Consider the following 27,051-nt stretch of genomic DNA (forward strand, 5'->3'; position numbering starts at 1 on the left):
AACCAAATAAATAAATAAATAAAGCGATAAGCATCAATTTGACTTTTTTCTCGTTCCTAGAGTTGTTTTCCGCTTCCAATGTTCAAATTTAATTACAAATTGAAGTAGGAGAACTTAAAAATTACTTTTGGTAACTGATGACGTGGCTGAGAACTGGGTTGCTTTGTTAATTTGAATGATTTTTGAAGTGAGGCTATCATTGTGGGACACTGCATTTTTTAAATTTTTGACCAAAATGTTATAATAAAATATTTTTCTGATAAAGTAGAACTGAAACACATTTCTTTTAGATTAAGAATTATGTTTTTGTCGTTTATTTTACCTTGCGATCTTTTAAAATAGCATATGAGTGAAAAAACTGGGTGAGGCTATCATTTTGGGACGCAGTGTATTACCGGCGCTGGGCTCTTCTAGCCGAGACACGTACCAATTGCATGCAAAGCATACATTGAACAAGACAACTTACAGTCAATCCCTATATCACGAGTTCTTTTTCAACCAGGCTATAATATAAAGACCCGAATATGCTATTGTTAAGGAATTGTTAAGACTCCAGAAAAATTTAAACACCTTCATGCACAGTGCTTGACTTGTTTTATTTTTTACATGATTTATAGCTCGATTATTCCTCCATTGTTGCATGTCCTTTCCGACGCTGGTGTACACGTGTTGATAGGGTAGGACACAAGTACATTATATAAATCGAATCTTACAATCGACCATGCTTCACGGGTGTATACGAACTATAACTTATTTAACGTGTGGAATTAAAATTGGACGTTATAATTTTCCAACCAATCAACCAAGAGCAGTTGCTACGGCCTGAATTAAAAACAAACCAAAGAAAACTTGTAGTTTATATTTATCTGTACATACACACATCGTAAGTGCCCAATCGAGCTGTTGAACCGAGCAATTGAACTTTAAATTAACACACGGTAGGAGTATGACGTTAAATTAGCTAAATCAAAAGAGATAAAGAAAATGTTTGGAAAATGTCGTAACATTTTGCAAAAATGATCGTACACAAAGGATGTTTGCTGAAACCAAGCTGAGAAGCGTAGGAAGGATTGAGTATTTTCTTTCAGTTTTAGTGAGTTATCATTTGCGTCGATACGTTTCATGCTGTCGGAGCAGGACGAGTATTTACAAGACACATAAAAGTATGTGACAGCACATTCGGAACCTATTTCCGACGCAAATCCACACAATTAGCGACGGTGTCGAAGGTACGATCACATGAAAAGAGGAACAACCAGCATGAATCGCTTTCGGCGCGTTCGGTTGGCGCTGGTCGACAGTGACCTGCGGGCTCTCGGCCGTGGATTACCACCGCCGCCTCCCGTGCGCGGCACGTCCAGGAAGAACGGATCACTTAGGACGTCACTCTCTTTGTACTCGTCGTAACCCCGGACCGAGGACGGTGGCGCTTTGGAGGATCGTGGTCCCACGGTCGTGGAAGTGGCCGGCTGCACGGTGCTCGACAAGGAACCACCGCCATTGCTGGTGATCGAGTAGTTGATCGTGCGACCATGGTTGTCCCGGATGGAGGTGCTGGTCGTCACGATCACTTTGGGCAGCCCGGACACTCCGGGAGTCCCCGGAGCGGTGCCACTACGAGCGGAAGGTTGAACGCGCGGGGGCGAACTGCTGCTCTTGTGGTGCTCGTTGTTGATGATAAATCTACTAGTGTTGCCACTGCTGCTGCTAGGGGACTTCTTAGAACTACGATCGATGTAACTACTAACGCTACCACTATTACTGCCTGTGCTACTACTAATTCTATTATTACTAGAACTACTTGCGCTAGGATTAGTACTAGGTCTACCATCTCTGCTAGTTACACTGCCAGTGAGCTCCTTCGGGTGGCGATCCTCTCCGCTCTTACCGGGCGATGTGTTCCTGGTGATGACAAATTCACTATTGGTGTTCGACTTAACGCTATCTAGGCTAGGGTTATTGCCAGCGTCCGTTTCGTCCCCATCGGAGCTGTAGTCCTCGTCATAATCGTACTCCACCACCGGCTCCTGACCGGCACCACCACTTCCGATCGTCACCTCCGTCTCCTTCTGCTGCTGCTGAGACGGTAGGTTGCCGTCAATCTTCCACTCACTGACCGCGATCGTTCCCGAGCCTTGTTCCTTCGAGCTTCCACCATTAGCCGGCTTACCGAGGCTATGGTTGTGGAAGGGGGGATCCGATCGCTTCAGCTCCTTGTGCTGCGGGATCTGCGTAAGGTCTTCGACTTCCGGATCGAACTGGAGCGATATGTCCTTCTGGTTGCGCAGCTGCTGCTCGAAGGGAAGGTGCAGCGGTACCTGAAAACGAACCGGATACTGTCCGGGGTCAGAAACGGGGTACGTAAAGCAAGGAGATGTGCATGGTGTGAAACAAGCCTAGGTGCCGTTTGGTGGTCTTTGGTCCGCTACTCACCTGAGGTGGTGGTTGTCTTCGGTAGCCTTCGAAGCGCTCTTCTTGCTGATGGTGATGATGCTGCTGCTGCTGCTGCTGTTGTTGTTGCTGCTGTTGTTGCTGTTGTAGTTGATGCTGTTGCTGCCGTAGTATGTCTTGTCTTTGCTGGGGCGACATCTGAGGGGCCACCGATGGAGGGAGCTTAAAACCCTGAGCCCTCAACCGGAACGGTGTCAACGGGGAGACAGGAGTAGGCAATGCCAGAGGCGACTGTGAGGCAAGCAGCGGTATTCTCTTTGGTGCTTGTGTTTGCTGCTGCTGCTGCTGCTGCTGCTGACTGACCCCAAAACCACTCGCTCCCCCAGCAAACGGTGGCCGCTGGGTTGCCGGAGTGGCCGATGGGGGAACGTTTGGCTTCTGCTGTTGACGGTTGATTTTCTGCGTATGCAGCAACAGTTGCGCCTGATGGTTTTTGATTTCGGCCTCGTGCTGCTGAACCTGTTTCTGCTGCTGCTGGTAAGCCTTCTGCTGCTGCTTGACGGCCGCCTCCTGCTGCCGTTTTTGCAATTCTTCATGCTGCTTGGTGATGGCTTGCTGCTGAAGCAACTGCTCCTGCTGTTGGCGCTTCTGGTGTTCCAGCTGTTGCTTCTGCTTGTGCGTCAGCGGAGGTTGCGAAGGTACCGGCTTAGCTTTCGCGCCACTGCTGGGTGTAGCGTCGTTGTTGCTCCCCACCTGACCACCGCCCGTCGTATGCGTCGTTACCGTGACATGCGAGTTAGTCACCGCAAGTGTACCACCGTTTTGGAAGTGCTGCTGCTGGAAGGACACGGCCGGTTTGACACCTCCTGCTTTCGTCGGGGGTTCCGTTTTTGGCTGACCACCCTGCTGCTGTTGCTGTTGTTGTTGGAGTGTGAACTGCTGCGGAGAGAAACTGCCATCCTCCTCCAGGGCAGGCACGACGACCGAGTCCTGATCGGCCGGCTTTTCCTCGCCGTACTCTTCGTCTTCGTACTCGTAGTCCTCCTCCTGCTCGGATGTAGTTTTCGGGGAGGTACTGGAGTAGGCGTGCATCGGGGTCGCTATCGTCGAAGACGATATCGGTTGCGTGAAGCCCTTGTTACTGTTGTTGTTGAAAATAAATCTTCGCGAAGGTGTCGTCGTTGTCGGTGGCCTGGCTGTGGTCGTCGTAGTGGTTGTTGTAGTTGTGGTCGTTGTTGACGTGGTGGACGAGGAGTCGCCCCCATCGCTTCCATCTTCTTCGGAGCTGCCATCTGAAAAAGAACGGTGACATAACATCAGAGTCACATGAAACCATTCGCGGAACAACAAGAGCACATTACCTTCCGGTGACGGAATAATCGTGTTCCCGTATAGCTCCAGGTTTAGATAGTAAAACTTCTCCGACTTGGAACAGTCAACCTCGTCGACGCGCTCGCAGACGCGCGTCTCCTGGTCGAACACCGTCCCGTTGAGGCAGAGGAACTTGATGTCCATCGGTTCGTCGCCCTGGCCGATGGTGCAAACGTGGAACATCTGGCAGGACGCCTCCAGATCGGCATAGTAACCACCGATCACTTTGCCCGCGCACGTAAAGTTCGTCTCCGGCAGATTGTCAAAGTCCAGGTACTGCGAAATGGTTTATGAGATATTACTGTTATGACAAAATGAAAGTCGTAAGAAGTCCTACCCCAGGTGCACCCATGCAATCGACGCCGAAGACAAGCAGCAAAAACGTTATGAACGTTCCTGGAAAGGGAAAAGAAAAGAGCCATGAATTAGGTTCTGCGTCGAAGCTCTAAAACGAAGTCCACAACGTACCTTGCGAAAAGGACTGCAATATCTTTAGAACCTTCATTCTGGATCGTCTCCGCATCTGCAAGACGAAGGAGGAAGCGAGAAGGTAAATGAGAATGCTTTCGTAACTAACATCAAGCGTGTCTTATGGGGAATTCGATCGAAAACACACGCGATCTACGACGACTTGGCAATGGTGGAAACAAAACAAAAGGGTGGAGAAATTTCCATTCCATTCCACACCGGGTCAAATCTCGTTAGCTTCCCCATTAGGAGTATTGCACCGTAGGTGGCAGGTGCTGATTTCACAAGAAATGCAAGAAAGAAAGAAGAAAATGTTAAGGAAACTCCTCACAAACAGCGAAAAGTAGTCCAGGTTCAAGTGACCGGGTTGTTATTATATTGAAACCGGGATGAATGAATGCAATTGGATGCGGTCGGTCGGTTTGGATTCGGCAGTCTCGGTTTTCGTCCGGACCACGTGTTTGCCATTCCGAGTCCCACACGCTGTTGAATGAATCACTTTGGACTTCGCTTGGTAAGGTCGAATTCCAGTTCTCGTTCAGTTTCCCACAGCGCTTCCGTGATGTGGCTTCCTGTTGTTGTTCGATGTGGTTACCGCCCTTTTGTTTTGTTCTATGCAACATGGTCGGACTTTAACCGTGTCCAAGGGAGTACACCCTTCTGGGGAAACAAGTGGCGAACACGGTGGAGATCATAGAGTAAGTTGTCACTCTTCAGAAATCATAAGAAATCACTTCACATTGACAAGTGTAAGTAGGGCGCCACTCTTTTTCCCGGTCTAATTTCCCGTGCTCGGAAACTTCAAAACCCCGTGAAGGTGTTCGAGAAGAAAGGATGTTCTCTCAATCTGCATCCATAATCGATTGGATTCTGCGGTTTTGTCAGTAGCCGGTCGGTGGATCTAAATTCCGCTTTGAATCGGGCTGAAGAAACGACGATCGACGACGGTTACAAAGCAGATGGCATAGCGTGGCGATCGGTTCGTTCTTGTACGGTTCCGATTCGAAATGTCTTTCTCGTATTTTCTTGTTCTTCGGCCTTTCCATCGACTTTTTCTTTCGGACCAACAAGTGAACAGGTGACGCTGGCCTACCGTAACTTCTTGCCCATTGCGAGAGAGTCTTCCAACATCATCAATGATGGCGACACCATTAAATCGATACCGGCTGTGGGACCATGGGACTGGGAATCTGGAGTTCAGCCGTCAAACAACACAAAACAAAACGCACCTCCAACAGCTTATCGACCGAAACGGCAAAGCAAAACCGCGAAAAACCCTACCGAATGTAATCAATACCGTGTGCTCCTCGGTGTTCCTGTGATATTGAGGACCTTCTTCTTTCTTCCGTATTGCTTAATCGGTCTTCGGTTTTGCAGTTCCTTCTCCTTCGCTTTGGTCCAGAGTTATGAATGAACTGCACGTTGCGACTGGACTCGTGCTTCAGACCACCTGATTCATGCATTGAAAGCTGCATGCGAGATCTTTAAATCTTCGAATGTAATTCTTCTGGGTTTAAGATTACGGGCAAACACATGTTCCACAGCGTGGTCGGTCATCTCATTGTGTTTTACCAATTTTACTCGCCCGTGCGGGAAAATATTCAAATCCCCGCTCATTGTATTCTATTCTGCATGGCAAGGACGCATTCTTCATATGATGTATCGTCGGTTCGGTGCGAAGTTGAAGCGTGGAGTATTGTTCTTGCTTGTGGATTTTTTAACAGAGGACACCTAGAGGTAGCCTAGCACGTGCCGTCCGCAGGCGCCTTTCGCGGGCGACATAAGCAAACGCTTCTCGGCGATCTTTCGTCGCTCTTCCACGCATCAATTTATGAACAGCTATATATTCCGCGGTGCATAACCATCGGAATGGAGGGGAAGTACATAAGGATCATGGAGTGATTGCATGGGGTTTGTGTCTTTGTCTGTCTCTTTCAGTCTCGTTCAGGACCGACCGTTACCGCGCTTAAGCCTCCTCGCCTGTTATAATTTGTTAACAATTGAATAAGAATGGTTGTAGGCAATCGTAAGGTGCATCGCCTGTTTCCTTGATAGGAGTTCAAATATATCCAAATTAAAAGAACAATACCTAAATCGAACCAACAGAGAGTAGGAGTAAACATATTTCTTATAGAAAAGGAATATAAGTTTCATGTTCTAAAGCTTGATCAGAAGTAAATCGGAACGCAGAAAGCGAGCTACTGTGGCCAATTTGACGACCTGCCATTATTCGAAGGTTATCTTGGGGTGGTACAGGGCTAATAAGATTACAACACAAGTTATGTGTTGTACAAACGTAATGCATAACTTCAAGAGAATAAAATAAAAACTGCAATGAACAAAAGAAAAATATTTTTTTTCATACTCGTTTTTTCATGTATTCATAATGGATTCCCGGCCTTTTCAATTTGCTCAATTGTTTTGGTGTTCCAGAATTTTGTGCGGGCTCAGTTCTGACCGTTCAATTTCAATTGTACGACATTTAGCCACGAAAAGGAGTACAAGCCTGAAACTTTCATAATTTGATTATTACTAGTTACTAAAACGACTAAACATTTTAGTTTTCGGCTACCGCCACTAAAGGCACCCTAGTAGTTCGCTTTCTGCGTTTCGATTTACTTCTGATCAAGCTTTATTTGCAATGACATCCGTCACTATCAACACCACCCCATCATCTCCCCAGCATCAAATTCCAGAAACAACAACATAGCTATTACAACACACATTGCCTATGCTTCATGTGTATCCTTCTTTCGTTAACACTTGGTATATCAAATCTCAATATGTCATCAACGGGCAAGGAAATTCTGGAAGCCTTCATAAACCTAAAACAAAATTATTTCAAATCTTTTCCTCTGCAGGACGTCGAAGCCCATATGTGTGTGCGATAAAGGAACGTGGTCGCGACGCAACATCACAACATACCGTTCTTTCTTTAGCTTCTACTACACAAGATCTTACTTACCTGTTTTCATAAAACATATAAATCAGTGTATTTCTCAGAAATGTTGGTAGAATATACCATTGACGACCGCCATTCTTTCTAGTTGAATCTTTTGAACAATTAATGAAGTGAAGTTTTTATTTTTGACACCATATGATAAAGCAAACGTTGACTAAAAGATATATTTCTTTTTTTTTGTCATTCCATACTATGGTTTGTAAATCGAACTTAGGTTTATGGTTAAAAAAATTATGTTGTTAATAAATGTAACTTTTACATCTGTGTTTGTGTCACATTAACACCGAGTTAAAATTTTAAAATTTGCTGGATTCAATTGTTTCAATGTTTACTATTTTTTTGTATGGATATTAACACACCAGAATATATCTGTCCAGTTTCGGTTGAAATGATCGTTTTTTATGGGACCACTTATTATATGAATTCCATCGAAGCATTTCTGAATCACATTTCAATGTGTTTACCAAAAGAAGCATTTTTGAAGATCACATTTAACTCATACACAAGTAGAGCAAATAGATTTGGATTATGGCAATAAGATATATAGTAAGTGTATTTTATTTTTGGAAACAACATGAAATTACAGAAACCGATACTATATGAAGTAATAGAAACAGAAAATATGGGCAAATTGAACCATTCATTCTACATTGCAACCGTACCACGTGGCGAGTCAAGTCGCTATTGAGAAAGGCGAACTATTTGAACTGTTTTGACAATAACAAAAACGAAATACTCTCTCAAAAACCCATGAGAAAACAAAAACAACCGGAAAAAATTCAAGAATGCCTACTTCTTGTGATGCTTGCTAATGAAGCAGGTCGATTCTGGCAGCCATTGCTTCCAGATAAGTGTTCTAAGTTTATCGTACCTGTTTGGATAGTGAATGCGACCTTTCGGCCAAAAGAACGGAACCATGAAGGAGCTATTATAATGAACACAAAACATGATGCTCTTCATGGTGTTTAGAAAAGAAAATTGTGAACAATTTTGGGTTTTTTCATAAAAATGTGTAGAGAAAAGTCTCGTTTTGAACACGCTATTTTCAGTTTTTTCAATTGGTTTGAATGCAAAGAACAAACAGTATAAGGCATTTCAATTGTGAATTCCCAAATAAATCAGCTAATCACTGTTCAACCCAATATAAAAACTTGCAATGGAGAGCTTGCTCAAAAGTTTCAAATAAATGATATTCCTTCAACTAACATTTTTTCGTTTACAGATCTCTTCGTCAATTTGTTTGTTGGAACTTTTCGCATAGCTGTAAACGCTCTTTCCCTCCGAATCAAGTTGATTAAAACAATCCATTGGATGTTTTTCCATCAAATAAGTAAATATGTTCAGCTTTTCTGTTGGTTTGTTTGCATTGGACACGCAATAGAAGAATGCATTCCAGTTGTTTTCTTTTTCATTGATTTCCATTACGTCGAACCCATAATGTTCAATCAAACATTTCGTTGATATTATCCAACCATCCCAGATAGCGGTTTGTAACAGATTTCGACCGGATGGTTCTCCTCTATAGTTCAGAGCTCCCGTCGTTTGCATATAATCGCAAATGCTCTTAACCGACGTTTCGTCAACCACATTATTTTCCTCTAAATATTGCAACTTTCCATATGCATTTAATAGTGATTTCTGTAACTTTCCCATCAAATCACGGATTCGTTCTTCGATCGGTAGATGTTCCGTTAATTCACATTGTCGTTTGAAAATTTTCATACCAATTGCATTGTTGTTACTCGTCGCATGCCAAAAGATGCTCTTTCCCTCCGAATCCAGTTGATTAAAACAATCCATTGGATACTTTTCCATCAAATAAGTGAATATATTCAGCTTTTCTGTTGGTTTGTTTGCATGGCTCACGCAATAGAAGAACGCATTCCAGTTCTTCTCTTTTTTGTTGATTTCCTTTACGTCGAACTCATAATGTTCTATCAAACATTTCGTCAAAATTATCCAGCCGTTCCAGATAGCGCTATGTAAAAGAGTTCGTCCCGTTCCTTCATCTTTCAAGTTCAGATCTCCAGTCGATTGCATATAATTGCAAATGCTCCTAACGGACATTTCGTTAACCATATTATTTTTCTCTAAATATTGTAAATTTCCACAAGCATTTTGTCTTGAATTTTGTAACTTTCTCATCAAACCAGGGATTCGGTCTATGATAGGAAGGGTTTTTGTCAACGTACATTCTCGTTTGAAAATATCTTGGGCAATTTCTTCGTTCTTATCCGTCGCATACCAAAAGATGCTCTTTCCCTCCGAATCCAGTTGATTGAAACAATCCATTGGATATTTTTCCATCAAATAAGTGAACATATTCAGCTTTGCTGTTGGTTTGTTGGAATTGCACACGCAATAGAAGAACGCATTCCAGTTTTTCTCTTTTTCGTTGATTTCCTTTACGTCGGACCCATAATGTTCAATCAAACATTTCGTCAAAATTATCCAGCCATTCCAGATAGCGCTATGTAAAAGAGTTCGTCCCGTTCTTTCATCCTTGAAGTTCAGATCTCCAGTCGATTGCATATAATTGCAAATGCTCCTAACGGACATTTCGTTAACCATATTATTTTTCTCTAAATATTGTAAATTTCCACAAGCATTTTGTGTTGAAATTTGTAATTTTCTCATCAAACCAGGGATTCGGTCTATGATAGGAAGGGTTTTTGTCAACGTACATTCTCGTTTGAAAATATCTTGAGCAATTTCTTCGTTCTTATCCGTCGCATACCAAAAGACGCTCTTTCCCTCCGAATCAAGTTGATTGAAACAATCCATTGGATATTTTTCCATCAAATAAGTGAATATATTCAGCTTTTCTGTTGGTTTGTTTGCATTTCCCACGCAATAGAAGAACGCATTCCAGTTCTTCTCGTTTTTGATGATTTCCTTTACGTCGAACCCATAATGTTCAATCAAACATTTCGTCAAAATTATCCAGCCATTCCAGATAGCGGTTTGTAAAAGAGTTCGTCCCGTTCTCTGATCTTTGAAGTTAAGAGCTTTAGTCGTTTGCAAATAATCGCAAATGCTCTTAACGGACATTTTGTTAACCAAATTATGTTCCTCTAAATATTGCAATTTTCCATAAGTATTTTTTCTTGAATTTTGTAACTTTCTCATCAAACCAAGGATTCGGTCTATAATGGGAAAATTTTTCGTCAACGTACATTCTCGTTTGAAAATATCTTGAGCAATTTCTTCGTTCTTAACCGTCGCATACCAAAAGACGCTCTTTCCCTCCGAATCAAGTTGATTGAAACAATCCATTGGATATTTTTCCATCAAATAAGTGAACATATTCAGCTGTTCTGTTGGTTCATTTGCATTGCACACGCAATAGAAGAACGCATTCCAGTTTTTCTCTTTTTCGTTGATTTCCTTTACGTCGGACCAATAATGTCGCATCAAACATTTCGCCAAAATTATCCAGCCATTCCAGATAGCGCTATGTAAAAGAGTTCGTCCCGTTCCTTCATCTTTGAAGTCCAGATCTCCAGTCGATTGCAAATAATCGCAAATGCTCTTAACGGACATTTCGTCAACCATATTATTTTCCTCTAAATATCGCAACTTTCCATAAGTATTTTGTCTTGAATTTTGTAACTTGCTCATCAAACCAGGGATTCGGTTTATGATAGGAAGGTTATTTGTCGACGTACATTCTCGTTTGAAAATATTTTTTGCAATTTTTTCGTTCTTAACCGTCGCATACCAAAAGATGCTCTTTCCCTCCGAATCAAGTTGATTGAAACAATCCATTGGATATTTTTCCATCAAATAAGTGAATATATTCAGCTTTGCTGTTGGTTTGTTTGCATTGCACACGCAATAGAAGAACGCATTCCAGTTTTTCTCTTTTTCGTTGATTTCCGTTACATCGAACCCATAATGTTCAATCAAACATTTTGTCAGAATTATCCAGCCATTCCAGATAGCGCTATGTAAAAGAGTTCGTCCCGTTCCTCCATCTTTAAAATTCAGATCTCTAGTCGATTGCAAATTATCGCAAATGCTCCTAACCGACGTTTCGTCAACAATATTATTTTCCTCTAAATAACACATTCTTCCATAAGCAGTAAGATGACCTTTTTGTATTTTTCCCATTAAATTATGCATTCGTTCTTCAATCGGTAGATTTTCCGTCAATTCACATGGTCGTTTGAAAATCTTCATCCCAATATCTCTGTTGTAACTAGTCGCATACCAAAAGACGCTATTTCCCTCCGAATCCAGTTGATTGAAACAATCCATTGGATATTTTTCCATCAAATAAGTGAATATATTCAGCTTTGCTGTTGGTTTGTTTGCATTTCCCACGCAATAGAAGAACGCATTCCAGTTTTTCTCTATTTTATTCATTTCCGTTACGTCGAACCCATAATGTTCAATCAACCATTTTGTCAGAATTATCCAGCCATTCCAGATAGCGCTATGTAAAAGAGTTCGTCCCGTTCTTTCATCTTTGAACTTCAGGTCTCCAGTCGATTGCAAGTAATCGCAAATGCCCCTAACCGATATTTCGTTAACCTTATTGTTCTTCTCTAAATATTGCAGCTTTCCGTAAGCATTTTGTCTTGAGTTTTGTAATTTTCTCATCAAACCAGGGATTCGGTCTATGATAGGACGGTTTTTCGTCAACGTACATTCTCGTTTGAAAATATCTTGGGAAATTTCTTCGTTCTTATCCGTCGCATACCAAAAGACGCTCTTTCCCTCCGAATCAAGTTGATTGAAACAATCCATTGGATATTTTACCATCAAATAAGTGAATATATTCAGCTTTTCTGTAGGATTGTTTGCATTTCCCACGCAATAGAAAAACGCATTCCAGTTTTTCTCTTTTTCATTGATTTCCTTTACGTCGAACCCATAATGTTCAATCAAACATTTCGTCAAAATTATCCATCCGTTCCAGATAGCGCTATGTAAAAGAGTTCGTCCCGTTCCTTCGTCTTTGAAGTTCAGACCTCTGGTCGTTTGCAAATAATCGCAAATGCCTCTAACCGATATTTCGTTAACCATATTATTTTCCTCTAAATATTGTAACTTTCCATAAGCATTTTGTCTTGAATTTTGTAACTTTCTCATCAAACCAAGGATTCGGTCTTTGATAGGACGGTTTTTTGTCAATGTACATTCTCGTTTGAAAATATCTTGAGCAATTTGTTCGTTCTTAACCGTCGCATACCAAAAGACGCTTTTTCTCTCTGAATCCAGTTGATTGAAACAATCCATTGCATTTTTAACCTTCAAATAAGTGAATATACTCAGCTTTTCTGTTGGTTTGTTTGCATTTCCCACGCAATAGAAGAACGCATTCCAGTTTTTCTCTTTTTCGTTGATTTTCAGCACGTCGAACTCATAATGTTCAATCAAACATTTCGTCAAAATTATCCATCCGTTCCAGATAGCGCTATGTAAAAGAGTTCGTCCCGTTCTTTCATCTTTGAAGTCCAGATCTCCAGTCGATTGCATATAATTGCAAATGCTCTTAACGGACATTTCGTTAACCAAATTATTTTCTTCTAAATATCGCAACTTTTCATAAGTATTTTGTCTTGAATTTTGTAACATTCTCATCAAACCAGGGATTCGGTTTATGATAGGAAGGGTTTTCGTCAATGTACATTCTCGTTTGAAAATATCTTTTGTAATTTCTTCGTTCTTATCCGTCGCATACCAAAAGACGCTTTTTCTTTCGGAATCAAGTTGACTGAAACAATCCATTGGATATTTTTCCATCAAATAAGTGAACATATTCAGCTTTTCTATTGGTTTGTTTGCATTGCACACGCAATAGAAGAACGCATTCCAGTTTTTCTCTTTTTTGTTGATTTCCGTTACGTCGAACCCATAGTGTTCAATCAAACATTTCGTCAAAATTATCCATCCGTTCCAGATAGCGCTATGTAAAAGAGTTCGTCCCGTTCTTTCATCTTTGAAGTCCAGATCTCCAGTCGATTGCATATAATTGCAAATGCTCTTAACGGACATTTCGTTAACCAAATTATTTTCTACTAAATATCGCAACTTTTCATAAGTATTTTGTCTTGAATTTTGTAACATTCCCATCAAACCAGGGATTCGGTCTATGATAGGAAGGTTATTTGTCAACGTACTTTCGCGTTTGAAAATATCTTGAGCAATTTCTTCGTTCTTATCCGTCGCATACCAAAAGACGCTCTTTCCTTCCGAATCAAGTTGATTGAAACAATCCATTGGATATTTTTCCATCAAATAAGTGAATATATTCAGCTTTTCTATTGGTTTGTTTGCATTACACACGCAATAGAAGAACGCATTCCAGTTTTTCTCTTTTTCATTCATTTCCGTTACGTCGAACCCATAGTGTTCAATCAAACATTTCGTCAAAATTATCCATCCGTTCCAGATAGCGCTATGTAAAAGAGTTCGCCCCGTTCTTTCATCTTTGAAATTCAGATCTCCAGTCGATTGCAAATAATCGCAAATGCTCCTAATCGACGTTTCGTCAACAATATCATTTTCCTCTAAAACTTTCAACTTTCCATAAGCATTTTGTCTTGAATTTTGTAACTTTCTCATCAAACCAGGGATTCGGTCTATAATAGGAATTTTTTTTGTCGACGTACATTCTCGTTTGAAAATATCTTGAGCAATTTCTTCGTTCTTAACCGTCGCGTACCAAAAGACGCTCTTTCCCTCCGAATCCAGTAGCTTGAAACAATCAATTGGATATTTTTCCATCAAATAAGTGAATATATCCAGCCTTGTTGTTGGTTTGTTTGCATTTCCCACGCAATAGAAGAACGCATTCCAGTTTTTCTCTTTTTCGTTGATTTTCATCAGGTCGAACCCATAGTGTTCGATCAAATATTTTGTCAAAACTATCCAGCCATTCCAGATAGCGCTATGTAAAAGAGTTCGTCCCGTTCTTTCATCTTTGAAGTTCATATCTCCAGTCGATTGCAAATAATTGCAAATGCTCTTAACGGACATTTCGTTAACCATATTATTTTCCTCTAAATATCGCAACTTTCCACAAGCATTTTGTGTTGAAATTTGTAATTTTCTCATCAAACCAGGGATTCGGTCTATGATAGGAAGGGTTTTCGTCAACGAACATTCTCGTTTGAAAATATCTTGAGCAATTGCTTCGTTCTTATCCGTCGCATACCAAAAGACGCTCTTTCCCTCCGAATCAAGTTGATTAAAACAATCCATTGGATATTTTTCCATCAAATAAGTGAATATATCCAGCCTTGTTGTTGGTTTGTTTGCATTGCACACGCAATAGAAGAACGCATTCCAGTTTTTCTCTTTTTCGTTGATTTCCGTTACGTCGAACCCATAATGTTCAATCAACCATTTTGTCAGAATTATCCATCCGTTCCAGATAGCGCTATGTAAAAGAGTTCGTCCCGTTCCTTCATCTTTGAAGTCCAGATCTCCAGCCGATTGCATATAATCGCAAATGCTCTTAACGGATAATTCGTTAACCATATTATTTTTCTCTAAATATCGTAACTTTCCACAAGCATTTTGTCTTGAATTTTGTAACTTTCGCATCAAACCAGGGATTCGGTCTATGATAGGAAGGGTTTTCGTCAACGTACATTCTCGTTTGAAAATATCTTGAGCAATTTCTTCGTTCTTATCCGTCGCATACCAAAAGATGCTCTTTCCCTCCGAATCAAGTTGATTGAAACAATCCATTGGATATTTTTCCATCAAATAAGTGAATATATTCAGCTTTTCTGTTGGTTCATTTGCATTGCACACGCAATAGAAGAACGCATTCCAGTTTTTCTCTTTTTCGTTGATTTTCAGCACGTCGAACTCATAATGTTCAATCAAACATTTCGTCAAAATTATCCAGCCATTCCAGATAGCGCTATGTAAAAGAGTTCGTCCCGTTCTTTCATCTTTGAAGTCCATATCTCCAGCCGATTGCTTATAATCGCAAATGCTCTTAACGGATAATTCGTTAACCATATTATTTTTCTCTAAATATTGTAACTTTCCACAAGCATTTTGTCTTGAATTTTGTAACTTTCGCATCAAACCAAGGATTCGGTCTATGATAGGAAGGGTTTTCGTCAACGAACATTCTCGTTTGAAAATATCTTGAGCAATTGCTTCGTTCTTATCCGTCGCATACCAAAAGACGCTCTTTCCCTCCGAATCAAGTTGATTAAAACAATCCATTGGATATTTTTCCATCAAATAAGTGAATATATCCAGCCTTGTTGTTGGTTTGTTTGCATTGCACACGCAATAGAAGAACGCATTCCAGTTTTTCTCTTTTTCGTTGATTTCCGTTACGTCGAACCCATAATGTTCAATCAACCATTTTGTCAGAATTATCCATCCGTTCCAGATAGCGCTATGTAAAAGAGTTCGTCCCGTTCCTTCATCTTTGAAGTCCAGATCTCCAGCCGATTGCATATAATCGCAAATGCTCTTAACGGATAATTCGTTAACCATATTATTTTTCTCTAAATATCGTAACTTTCCACAAGCATTTTGTCTTGAATTTTGTAACTTTCGCATCAAACCAGGGATTCGGTCTATGATAGGAAGGGTTTTTGTCAACGTACATTCGCGTTTGAAAATATCTTGAGCAATTTCTTCGTTCTTATCCGTCGCATACCAAAAGATGCTCTTTCCCTCCGAATCAAGTTGATTGAAACAATCCATTGGATATTTTTCCATCAAATAAGTGAATATATTCAGCTTTTCTGTTGGTTCATTTGCATTGCACACGCAATAGAAGAACGCATTCCAGTTTTTCTCTTTTTCGTTGATTTTCAGCACGTCGAACTCATAATGTTCAATCAAACATTTCGTCAAAATTATCCAGCCATTCCAGATAGCGCTATGTAAAAGAGTTCGTCCCGTTCTTTCATCTTTGAAGTCCATATCTCCAGCCGATTGCTTATAATCGCAAATGCTCTTAACGGATAATTCGTTAACCATATTATTTTTCTCTAAATATTGTAACTTTCCACAAGCATTTTGTCTTGAATTTTGTAACTTTCGCATCAAACCAAGGATTCGGTCTATGATAGGAAGGGTTTTCGTCAACGTACATTCTCGTTTGAAAATATCTTGAGCAATTTCTTCGTTCTTATCCGTCGCATACCAAAAGATGCTCTTTCCCTCCGAATCAAGTTGATTGAAACAATCCATTGGATATTTTTCCATCAAATAAGTGAATATATCCAGCTTTTCTATTGGTTTGTTTGCATTACACACGCAATAGAAGAACGCATTCCAGTTTTTCTCTTTTTCATTCATTTCCGTTACGTCGAACCCATAGTGTTCAATCAAACATTTTGTCAGAATTATCCAGCCTTTCCAGATAGCGCTATGTAAAAGAGTTCGTCCCGTTCTTTCATCTTTGAAGTCCAGATCTCCAGTCGGTTGCATATAATTGCAAATGCTCTTAACGGACATTTCGTTAACCATATTATTTTCCTCTAAATATCGCAACTTTCCATAAGCATTTTGTCTTGAATTTTGTAACTTTCTCATCAAACCAGGGATTCGGTCTATGATAGGAAGGTTATTTGTCAACGTACATTCTCGTTTGAAAATATCTTGAGCAATTTCGTCGTTCTTATCCGTCGCATACCAAAAGACGCTCTTTCCCTCCGAATCAAGTTGATTGAAACAATCCATTGGATATTTTTCCATCAAATAAGTGAATATATTCAACTTTTCTGTTGGTTCATTTGCATTGCACACGCAATAGAAGAACGCATTCCAGTTTTTCTCTTTTTCGTTGATTTTCAACACGTCGAACTCATAATGTTCAATCAAACATTTCGTCAAAATTATCCAGCCATTCCAGATAGCGCTATGTAAAAGAGTTCGTCCCGTTCTTTCATCTTTGATGTCCAGATCTCCAGTCGATTGCATATAATTGCAAATGCTCTTAACGGACATTTCGTTAACCATATTATTTTCCTCTAAATATCGCAACTTTCCATAAGCATTTTGTCTTGAATTTTGTAACTTTCTCATCAAACCAGGGATTCGGTCTATGATAGGAAGGTTATTTGTCAACGTACATTCTCGTTTGAAAATATCTTGAGCAATTTCTTCGTTCTTAACCGTCGCATACCAAAAGATGCTCTTTCCCTCCGAATCAAGTTGATTGAAACAATCCATTGGATATTTTTCCATCAAATAAGTGAATATATCCAGCTTTTCTATTGGTTTGTTTGCATTACACACGCAATAGAAGAACGCATTCCAGTTTTTCTCTTTTTTATTCATTTCCGTTACGTCGAACCCATAGTGTTCAATCAAACATTTTGTCAGAATTATCCAGCCGTTCCAGATAGCGCTATGTAAAAGAGTTCGTTCCGTTCCTTCATCTTTGAAGTCCAGATCTCCAGTCGATTGCATATAATTGCAAATGCTCTTAACGGACATTTCGTTAACCATATTATTTTCCTCTAAATATCGCAACTTTCCACAAGCATTTTGTCTTGAAATTTGTAATTTTCTCATCAAACCAGGGATTCGGTCTATGATAGGAAGGGTTTTCGTCAACGAACATTCTCGTTTGAAAATATCTTGAGCAATTGCTTCGTTCTTATCCGTCGCATACCAAAAGACGCTCTTTCCCTCCGAATCAAGTTGATTGAAACAATCCATTGGATATTTTTCCATCAAATAAGTGAATATATTCAGCTTTTCTATTGGTTTGTTTGCATTACACACGCAATAGAAGAACGCATTCCAGTTCTTCTCGTTTTTGTTGATTTTCAACACGTCGAACTCATAATGTTCAATCAAACATTTCGTCAAAATTATCCAGCCATTCCAGATAGCGCTATGTAAAAGAGTTCGTCCCGTTCCTTCATCTTTGAAGTCCAGATCTCCAGTCGATTGCATATAATTGCAAATGCTCTTAACGGACATTTCGTTAACCATATTATTTTCCTCTAAATATCGCAACTTTCCACAAGCATTTTGTCTTGAATTTTGTAACTTTCTCATCAAACCAGGGATTCGGTCTATGATAGGAAGGGTTTTCGTCAACGAACATTCTCGTTTGAAAATATCTTGAGCAATTGCTTCGTTCTTATCCGTCGCATACCAAAAGACGCTCTTTCCCTCCGAATCAAGTTGATTAAAACAATCCATTGGATATTTTTCCATCAAATAAGTGAATATATCCAGCCTTGTTGTTGGTTTGTTTGCATTGCACACGCAATAGAAGAACGCATTCCAGTTTTTCTCTTTTTCGTTGATTTCCGTTACGTCGAACCCATAATGTTCAATCAACCATTTTGTCAGAATTATCCAGCCGTTCCAGATAGCGCTACTTAAAAGAGTTCGTCCCGTTCCTTCATCTTTGAAGTCCATATCTCCAGTCGATTGCATATAATTGCAAATGCTTCTAACGGACATTTCGTGAATCATATTATTTTCCTCTAAATATTGCAATTTTCCAGAAGTATTTTTTCTTGAATTTTGTAACTTTCTCATCAAACCAGGGATTCGGTCTATGATAGGAAGGGTTTTTGTCAACGTACATTCTCGTTTGAAAATATCTTGAGCAATTTCTTCGTTCTTAACCGTCGCATACCAAAAGATGCTCTTTCCCTCCGAATCCAGTTGATTGAAACAATCCATTGGATATTTTTCCATCAAATAAATGAATATATTCAGCTTTTCTGTAGGTTTGTTTGCATTGCACACGCAATAGAAGAACGCATTCCAGTTTTTCTCTTTTTCGTTGATTTGCATCACATCGAACCCATAATGTTCAATCAAACATTTCGTCAAAATTATCCAGCCATTCCAGATAGCGCTATGTAAAAGAGTTCGTCCCGTTCCTTCATCTTTGAAGTAAAGATCTCCAGCCGATTGCAAATAATCGCAAATGCTCCTTACGGACAATTCGTTAACCATATTATTTTCCTCTAAATATTGCAATTTTCCATAAATATTTTTTCTTGAATTTTGTAACTTTCTCATCAAACCAGGGATTCGGTTTATGATAGGAAGGGTTTTCGTCAACGTACATTCTCGTTTGAAAATATCTTGAGCAATTTCTTCGTTCTTATCCGTCGCATACCAAAAGACGCTCTTTCCTTCCGAATCAAGTTGACTGAAACAATCCATGGGATATTTTTCCATCAAATAAGTGAATATATTCAGCTTTTCTGTTGGTTCATTTGCATTGCACACGCAATAGAAGAACGCATTCCAGTTTTTCTCTTTTTCGTTGATTTGCAACACGTCGAACCCATAATGTTCAATCAAACATTTTGTCAAAATTATCCAGCCATTCCAGATAGCGCTATGTAAAAGAGTTCGTCCCGTTCCTTCATCTTTGAAGTCCAGATCTCCAGTCGATTGCAAATAATCGCAAATGCTCTTAACGGACATTTCGTTAACCATATTATTTTCCTCTAAATAATGCAACTTTCCACAAGCATTTTGTGTTGAAATTTGTAATTTTCTCATCAAACCAGGGATTCGGTCTATGATAGGAAGGGTTTTCGTCAACGAACATTCTCGTTTGAAAATATCTTGAGCAATTTCTTCGTTCTTATCCGTCGCATACCAAAAGACGCTCTTTCCCTCTGAATCAAGTTGATTGAAACAATCCATTGGATATTTTTCCATCAAATAAGTGAATATATTCAGCTTTTCTGTTGGATCATTTGCATTGCACACGCAATAGAAGAACGCATTCCAGTTTTTCTCTTTTTCGTTGATTTTCAACACGTCGAACTCATAATGTTCAATCAAACATTTCGTCAAAATTATCCAGCCATTCCAGATAGCGCTATGTAAAAGAGTTCGTCCCGTTCCTTCATCTTTGAAGTCCAGATCTCCAGTCGATTGCATATAATTGCAAATGTTCCTTACCGATATTTCGTTAACCATATTATTTTCCTCTAAATATCGCAACTTTCCACAAGCATTTTGTGTTGAAATTTGTAATTTTCTCACCAAACCAGGGATTCGGTTTATGATAGGAAGGGTTTTCGTCAACGAACATTCTCGTTTGAAAATATCTTGAGCAATTTCTTCGTTCTTATCCGTCGCATACCAAAAGACGCTCTTTCCCTCCGAATCAAGTTGATTGAAACAATCCATTGGATATTTTTCCATCAAATAAGTGAATATACTCAGCTTTTCTGTTGGTTTGTTTGCATTTCCCACGCAATAGAAGAACGCATTCCAGTTTTTCTCTTTTTCGTTGATTTTCAACACGTCGAACTCATAATGTTCAATCAAACATTTCGTCAAAATTATCCAGCCATTCCAGATAGCGCTATGTAAAAGAGTTCGTCCCGTTCCTTCATCTTTGAAGTCCAAATCTCCAGTCGATTGCATATAATTGCAAATGCTCCTTACCGATATTTCGTTAACCATATTATTTTCCTCTAAAAATCGCAACTTTCCACAAGCATTTTGTCTTGAAATTTGTAACTTTCTCATTAAACCAGGGATTCGGTCTATGATAGGAAGGGTTTTCGTCAACGTACATTCTCGTTTGAAAATATCTTGAGCAATATCTTCGTTCTTATCCGTCGCATACCAAAAGACGCTCTTTCCCTCCGAATCCAGTTGATTGAAACAATCCATGGGATATTTTTCCATCAAATAAGTGAATATATCCAGCTTTTCTGTAGGATTGTTTGCATTGCACACGCAATAGAAGAACGCATTCCAGTTGTTCTCTTTTTCGTTGATTTGCATCACGTCGAACCCATAATGTTCAATCAAACATTTCGTCAAAATTATCCAGCCATTCCAGATAGCGCTATGTAAAAGAGTTCGTCCCGTTCTTTCATCTTTGAAGTCCAGATCTCCAGTCGATTGCAAATAATCGCAAATGCTTCTTACGGACAATTCGTTAACCATATTATTTTCCTCTAAATATTGCAATTTTCCATAAGTATTTTTTCTTGAATTTTGTAACTTTCTCATCAAACCAAGGATTCGGTCTATAATGGGAAAATTTTTCGTCGACGTACATTCTCGTTTGAAAATATTTTGGGAAATTTCTTCGTTCTTAACCGTCGCATACCAAAAGACGCTCTTTCCCTCCGAATCAAGTTGATTGAAACAATCCATGGGATATTTTTCCATCAAATAAGTGAATATATTCAGCTTTTCTGTAGGATTGTTTGCATTGCACACGCAATAGAAGAACGCATTCCAGTTTTTCTCTTTTTCGTTGATTTGCAACACGTCGAACCCATAATGTTCAATCAAAAATTTCGACAATATTATCCAACCCTCCTTGGTAGCGGTTTGTAAAACATTCCTGCCAGTTGTCGGGCATTTGTAGCTCAGATCTCCAGTCGATTGCATATAATTGCAAATGCTCTTTATCGACGTTTCTTCAACCGTATTGTTTTCCTCTAAATATTGCAACTTTCCGTATGCATTTCGGTTTGTACTATCTAACTTTCCCATCAAATCATGGATTCGCTCTTCGATCGGTAGATTTTCTGTTAGTTCACATTGTCGTTTGAAAATCTTCATCCCAATATCTCTGTCGTTACTCGTCGCATACCAAAAGACGCTTTTTCCCTCCGAATCAAGTTGATTGAAACAATCCATTGGATATTTTTCCATCAAATAAGTGAACATATTCAGCTGTTCTGTTGGTTTTTTTGCATTTCCCACGCAATAGAAGAACGCATTCCAGTTTTTCTCTTTTTCATTCATTTCCGTTACGTCGAACCCATAATGTTCAATCAAACATTTCGTCAATACTATCCAACCTTCCCAGATAGCGAGATGTAAAAGATTTCGACCCCCTACATCGTTTATTTGGCTTAGATCTCCAGTCGTTTGCATATAATCGCAAATGTTCTTAACGGACTTTTCGTCAACTATATTATGTCGTTCTAAAAATTGCAGCTTTCCATAAGCATTCAACGTTGAATTTTGTAACGTTACCATCAGAACTAATATTTGTCGTCCATTAGAAAGGCTGTTAGTCCTTTTGCGTTCTAGTATCAAGATTTCTTCCGCAATTTCTCTGTGGTTCTTCATCGCATATATGAAAACGCTCTTTTGCTTTGTATCTAGTTGATCGAAAAAATTCATGTGCTTCTTTTTCATCAAATATGTGAAGATTCTTTTCCTCATCTCAATTGATCCTGACGTCTCTGCTACGCAATAGAAAAAAGCGTTCCAGTTGTTTTCTTCTGCGTTGGCTTCTGTGACATCAAAATCAAAATGATCCACGAGACACTTCACCAGCAACAACCAGTTTTTTATTACTGCAATTTGCAAAAGATTACGATGCATTCGGTCGGTGTATGTCAGCATTTCATTTATCTGCAAAGCATCAACAATATTTTTACATGACTCAGAATCTTCCATGTATATGACCGAAACATGTTCTAATATTTCTTTTGCATTTAAACCTGATATTTTTAGAAGTTTTACGAAACGATTTACCTGTTCTGTACTGAGATATTTTAGTTTTGTAGAAAATTCGCGTTGAAATATATGTTCATAAATCATTTGATTATTTTTAAGTGCGTAATAAAACACACTCTTTTCATTTGAGTCACATTCACCAAAACAGTCATACGAAGGATACTTCTCCATCATGTAAGAGAAAATATTGTATCTCACCTCTGAAACCCCGCAATTCATACAAACGCAATAGAAAAAAGCATTCCAATAATTTTCCTCTTCATTTGGCTTCATAACAAGAAATTCGAAATCTTCTACTAGATACTTTACTAAAACATACCAGTTATTTGTTATTGCAATATGCAAAAGATTTCGTTTCTTTCGATCGGTGTATGATAACATCTCATTTGTTTGCAATCCACGAATTATGTTTTTACAAAACGTTGTATCATTCAAATGCTCTGAAAGACATTTTAAAATTTCTTCTGTATTGCAACCTGAGTTTTTCAAAAGTTTCAACAAGCGGCTTATCTGCTCAGAGTTGAAAAGTTTAGGTTTATTTGAAAACTCTCGGTGAATTATGTAGTCTGAAATCGTTGGAATGTTCATAATGGCGTAATAAAACACACTCTTTCCTGTAGAATCTTGTACACCAAAACAGTCAAACATAGGTTTTTTCTTCATCAAGTAACTGAATATAATCGTTTTGGCTTTGAACATTTCCGATGGATTAACAACACAATAGAAGAAAGCGTTCCAATTTAGTTCCACTATATTGGGCTCTGTGATTTTAAAGTCAAAATATTCAACTAGACATTTGACCAGCAAAAACCAGTTTTTTCTTATTGCAATGTGTAAAAGATTTCGATTCATTCGATCGGTGTAATGTAGCAGTTGATTTTGCTTCAAAGCATCTCCTATCTTTTTACATGATGCTGTATCTGCAAAATATGTACCCGAAAGATATTCTAACATTTCTTCTACATTAAATCCTGAAGCTTTGAGATGTTTTATCAGACGATTTATCTGCTCCATAGTAAAATATTTTAGTTTTGTAGAAAATGTTTGCTGAATTATGTGGTCCGTGATTAATTGATTGTTTTTAAGCGCATAATAAAACACACTCCTGTGCTTGGAATCAAGTTCGCCAAAACATTCATACGATGGTTGTTTCTTCAATATGTAAGTAAAAATATTTGTTTTCATGTGAAACTTGTCTGAATATTCAGAAACACAATAGAAGAAGGTATTCCAGTTCATTTCGAGAGGGTTCCTGTCAGCCACAATGAATTCATAATCGTCAATCAAACATTTGACCAAATTAAAATGAGCATGTTCCACAGCAAAATGCAAAAGAGTTTGACCATTTGCATCGGCTTTCCTAAGATCGGAGCTTTTGCCAATAAAGAAATGGTACGATGCCTGGCAACACCAGTCTAATTTACAGGTTTTTACTAAACGTTTTATTAAACGATTATTAACTGTTATTTTCATTTTCAGCAATAAATATTGAACTATTGATTTATGATCAGACTCCAATGCTCTTGATAACAAAAACTCCGTACCTGAATCCATACCTAGATTGTAACTCTTTTTAAATTGTGTAGGGAAATAACGCCAAAGATCGCCTTGTAGTGAAACACGTTTTTCGCCAACGTTCGATTTTATCGCCTTCTCGATAGGAGGTAATTCATTTTCTTCCAAACATGAAATTTCATACCGAGTGCAATATGTGTGGAACCTAGCTTTAAAGATGCATTCATCTTCGTGCATGTACACGAGCAAAACCAATAACTCTTGTTCAAAGGTCATTTTCTCTGGCAACTTGAAATAACCTGTTTTGATCAAATCACAAAGAACATTAATTGAGCGGAATTCGAAAGCTAATTGCATGAGTTCTGGATTTTTTATGAAAGTGTTAAGTTCGTCACCGTTTATACTTTTCAAGATGATACCTAGTATGGCCGAATCAGCGATTATACACAACTTCAAAAGCGAAAGCATTCCTTGATGGAATTTTCCATCATCGTATCTCTTCGCTAGATCGGGATTATACGACTTCACCATTTCATACATTCTGTTGGTTGGTATCTTCAAATCGAAATCAAGTTTGTTTGGTAGAAGCATTTGCTTGAACAGACTTTCAATAATGTTCGTTGTTCTTGGTTTTCCTATGCATGGAACTAACTCGTGAGAGAGATGAAAAATAAATGGCAAACAAATGGTAAACAATTCAACAGAAGCATTTGGTTGACATTTTGATAATGTTTCATCTGAAATGATAGACACTCCATTTTTTAGCAATTTTGAAACAAAAAAGAGCTCAAAATAAACACCTTGGCCATTTACTTTGTCACTCAAGTGTGCATAATCGAGTGCAGACCACTCAAAATATGTATCCTTTGACTGTATGGTAGATTCATCAGTCCAGTTCAATAATGAAGAAACTATATCATCATTTTCTTTAGAGCCATAAATTAATGCCAAATGAAAAGGAGATCTTCCCCAATCGTCTCTTGTGTTTACGACACTTTGATCGTTTCTGAGAATATTTTCCAACTTCGATACAGAGTGATCGAGAATGGCCATATGTAAATGTTTATCCTTGCAAATCATTCTATCTAAAATGTTTTTAATCTGTTGCCGATTGGTTGTGCCATACACATGTTGTTTCAGAAAATCTTTCACTTTATCTTTTTTCTGATTGACAAAGAGCCAACGAGCAGCAAAGTAATCGATAAACAGGGGATTCATCAGCAAAGACACTTCCTGCATACTTCCATGCACAATGACATATTTTTCTAAATCTTTTTTTACTTCTTCCAGGTAAACATCTGGATTCGTTGGTTCGTCATCCATCAATAATTGCATTGCATCACGTTTATTCATTACGTTAATTAAAGCTAATCGCGAAAGAGTTTGTCGCGTCCATTCGAATTTTCGTTCGGTTTCTTCTTTCGCTGCATTTGTTTGAGTGCTGCCAACAGCAGTCCCCATTATGGCGATGTTAAGCTTCTTTTCAATAACAGATTCTATCATATCTAAGAGTGCGAATTGCTTTTCACAGTGTTTCATTATGTTTGGGCAAACGGTGTTGCTCTCCAAATCAATGTGTTCATTAATAATAGGCAATAGCAGCTCCAATCCCATGTGAAGAAATAAAGGAACCTCCATTAAGTTCGCCATAAAAGTTGTCAATAATCTGGATGCCACTTGGAATGTTGGTTCTTGGTTTTGTCTGTTACATGATTTGTAGCCATGTAAGTTTGCCAGCAGAAATCGATGTATATAAATACTTTGATCATCACCGTTGAAATCAATCAAGCGATAAAATGAACAATTTTTCAATGCAACCTTGAGCTCACTTGCAAAATCGTTAGGACGGCTGGACAAATATATTTTCTGTATCCCTTCAAATTGAACAAGAATAGATAACATGTTAACTATCACCGTTTTTTTATAAGCCGTACCGTCATCGAACCCGTCCATCAAAATGACAAGTTCCTGGCAGTTGAATTTATTTACAAACATTTTGAGCAAAACAAACTGCTCTGTTTTCAAATATTGCATTTTTGCTTCGTCCAGTTCAACAAATCCATTCGATATTGAAAGCAATTGTGCGGTTTCCTGTGCTTTTTTCCGCTTCTCATTTAGTTTGGGGTCGAACTTGTTTGATCCATCAAAATGTACATAAATAAGCTGATAAAGCTGTCTGATGGCGTTGGTTCCGGCATCTGCATCGTGTTTATCTTTGGCGAATTGAATTAAATCCGTGAAGTATTCGTTTAAATTAAACTTAATAATCCAATTCGAAGGATACCGTTTTTGAAGTTCTCTAGCTAACCAAATCATGTAGAACGTTTTTCCACATCCAGCTTCGTTTAAAATCACGTGAACTTTTGTTTCATTTTCAATATTACAACTACCAATCGGAATCGTACTATTTTCTCCCACTCGATTAATAAAATATCCTCTTTTATCGGAACAGGCCTCGTAAGTCGTGAACGTTTCAACCCCCGGAGGATCCATGTATTCCTGGTATTCATTTTGCTCAACACTTATAAACTCTAGAGAATGAGATCTCACATGTTGAAGAAAATATTTCATGGAAATTTTATACGTAGTCTCATTAAAGAGTGGATTTGAAAAATCGTTCCATGTGCGATCCCAAAATCTATTGCTCGAATTTTCTTGGGTATATTCTCCGTCACATATCTTCCACCTTCGGGAAATGTACATCGTTTTAATATCGCTGTAACGTTCCTCATATATGTTTCGTTTCAATCCTGTTCCATCAGGAAGCCTATTAACCCTCAGAAAGTTATTTAAGCTATCTGTAGAACTGAAAAGTTGATGGTTGGAAATGTTATTTCCACATAACATCATGCTATGCTCAAATTTGTTTTTTCTGGTCTCTTCTGTCAAATCTCCGATAAGAATGTCCTCATCGGGATGAA

At 38.8% G+C, this 27,051-nt stretch overlaps 1 protein-coding gene across 1 annotated transcript in view; it reads right to left on the reverse strand.

Moving 5' to 3' along the window:
• Positions 1 to 1,235: 1,235 nt before the first annotated feature.
• The window catches only part of LOC131267297 (myb-like protein AA), a 30,599-nt gene continuing 4,783 nt past the window's right edge, over positions 1,236 to 27,051 (reverse strand). The window contains exons 3-7 of the mRNA XM_058270144.1: positions 4,231 to 4,285; positions 4,100 to 4,158; positions 3,753 to 4,038; positions 2,434 to 3,683; positions 1,236 to 2,336 (exon numbers count right to left, since the gene is read on the reverse strand). Coding sequence (XP_058126127.1) covers positions 1,236 to 2,336; positions 2,434 to 3,683; positions 3,753 to 4,038; positions 4,100 to 4,158; positions 4,231 to 4,285 — 2,751 coding nt within the window. The remainder of the gene's footprint in view (positions 2,337 to 2,433; positions 3,684 to 3,752; positions 4,039 to 4,099; positions 4,159 to 4,230; positions 4,286 to 27,051) is intronic.

This window comes from Anopheles coustani, chromosome 3, assembly GCF_943734705.1.
Source record: "Anopheles coustani chromosome 3, idAnoCousDA_361_x.2, whole genome shotgun sequence".
Taxonomy (NCBI): Eukaryota; Metazoa; Arthropoda; class Insecta; order Diptera; family Culicidae; genus Anopheles; species Anopheles coustani.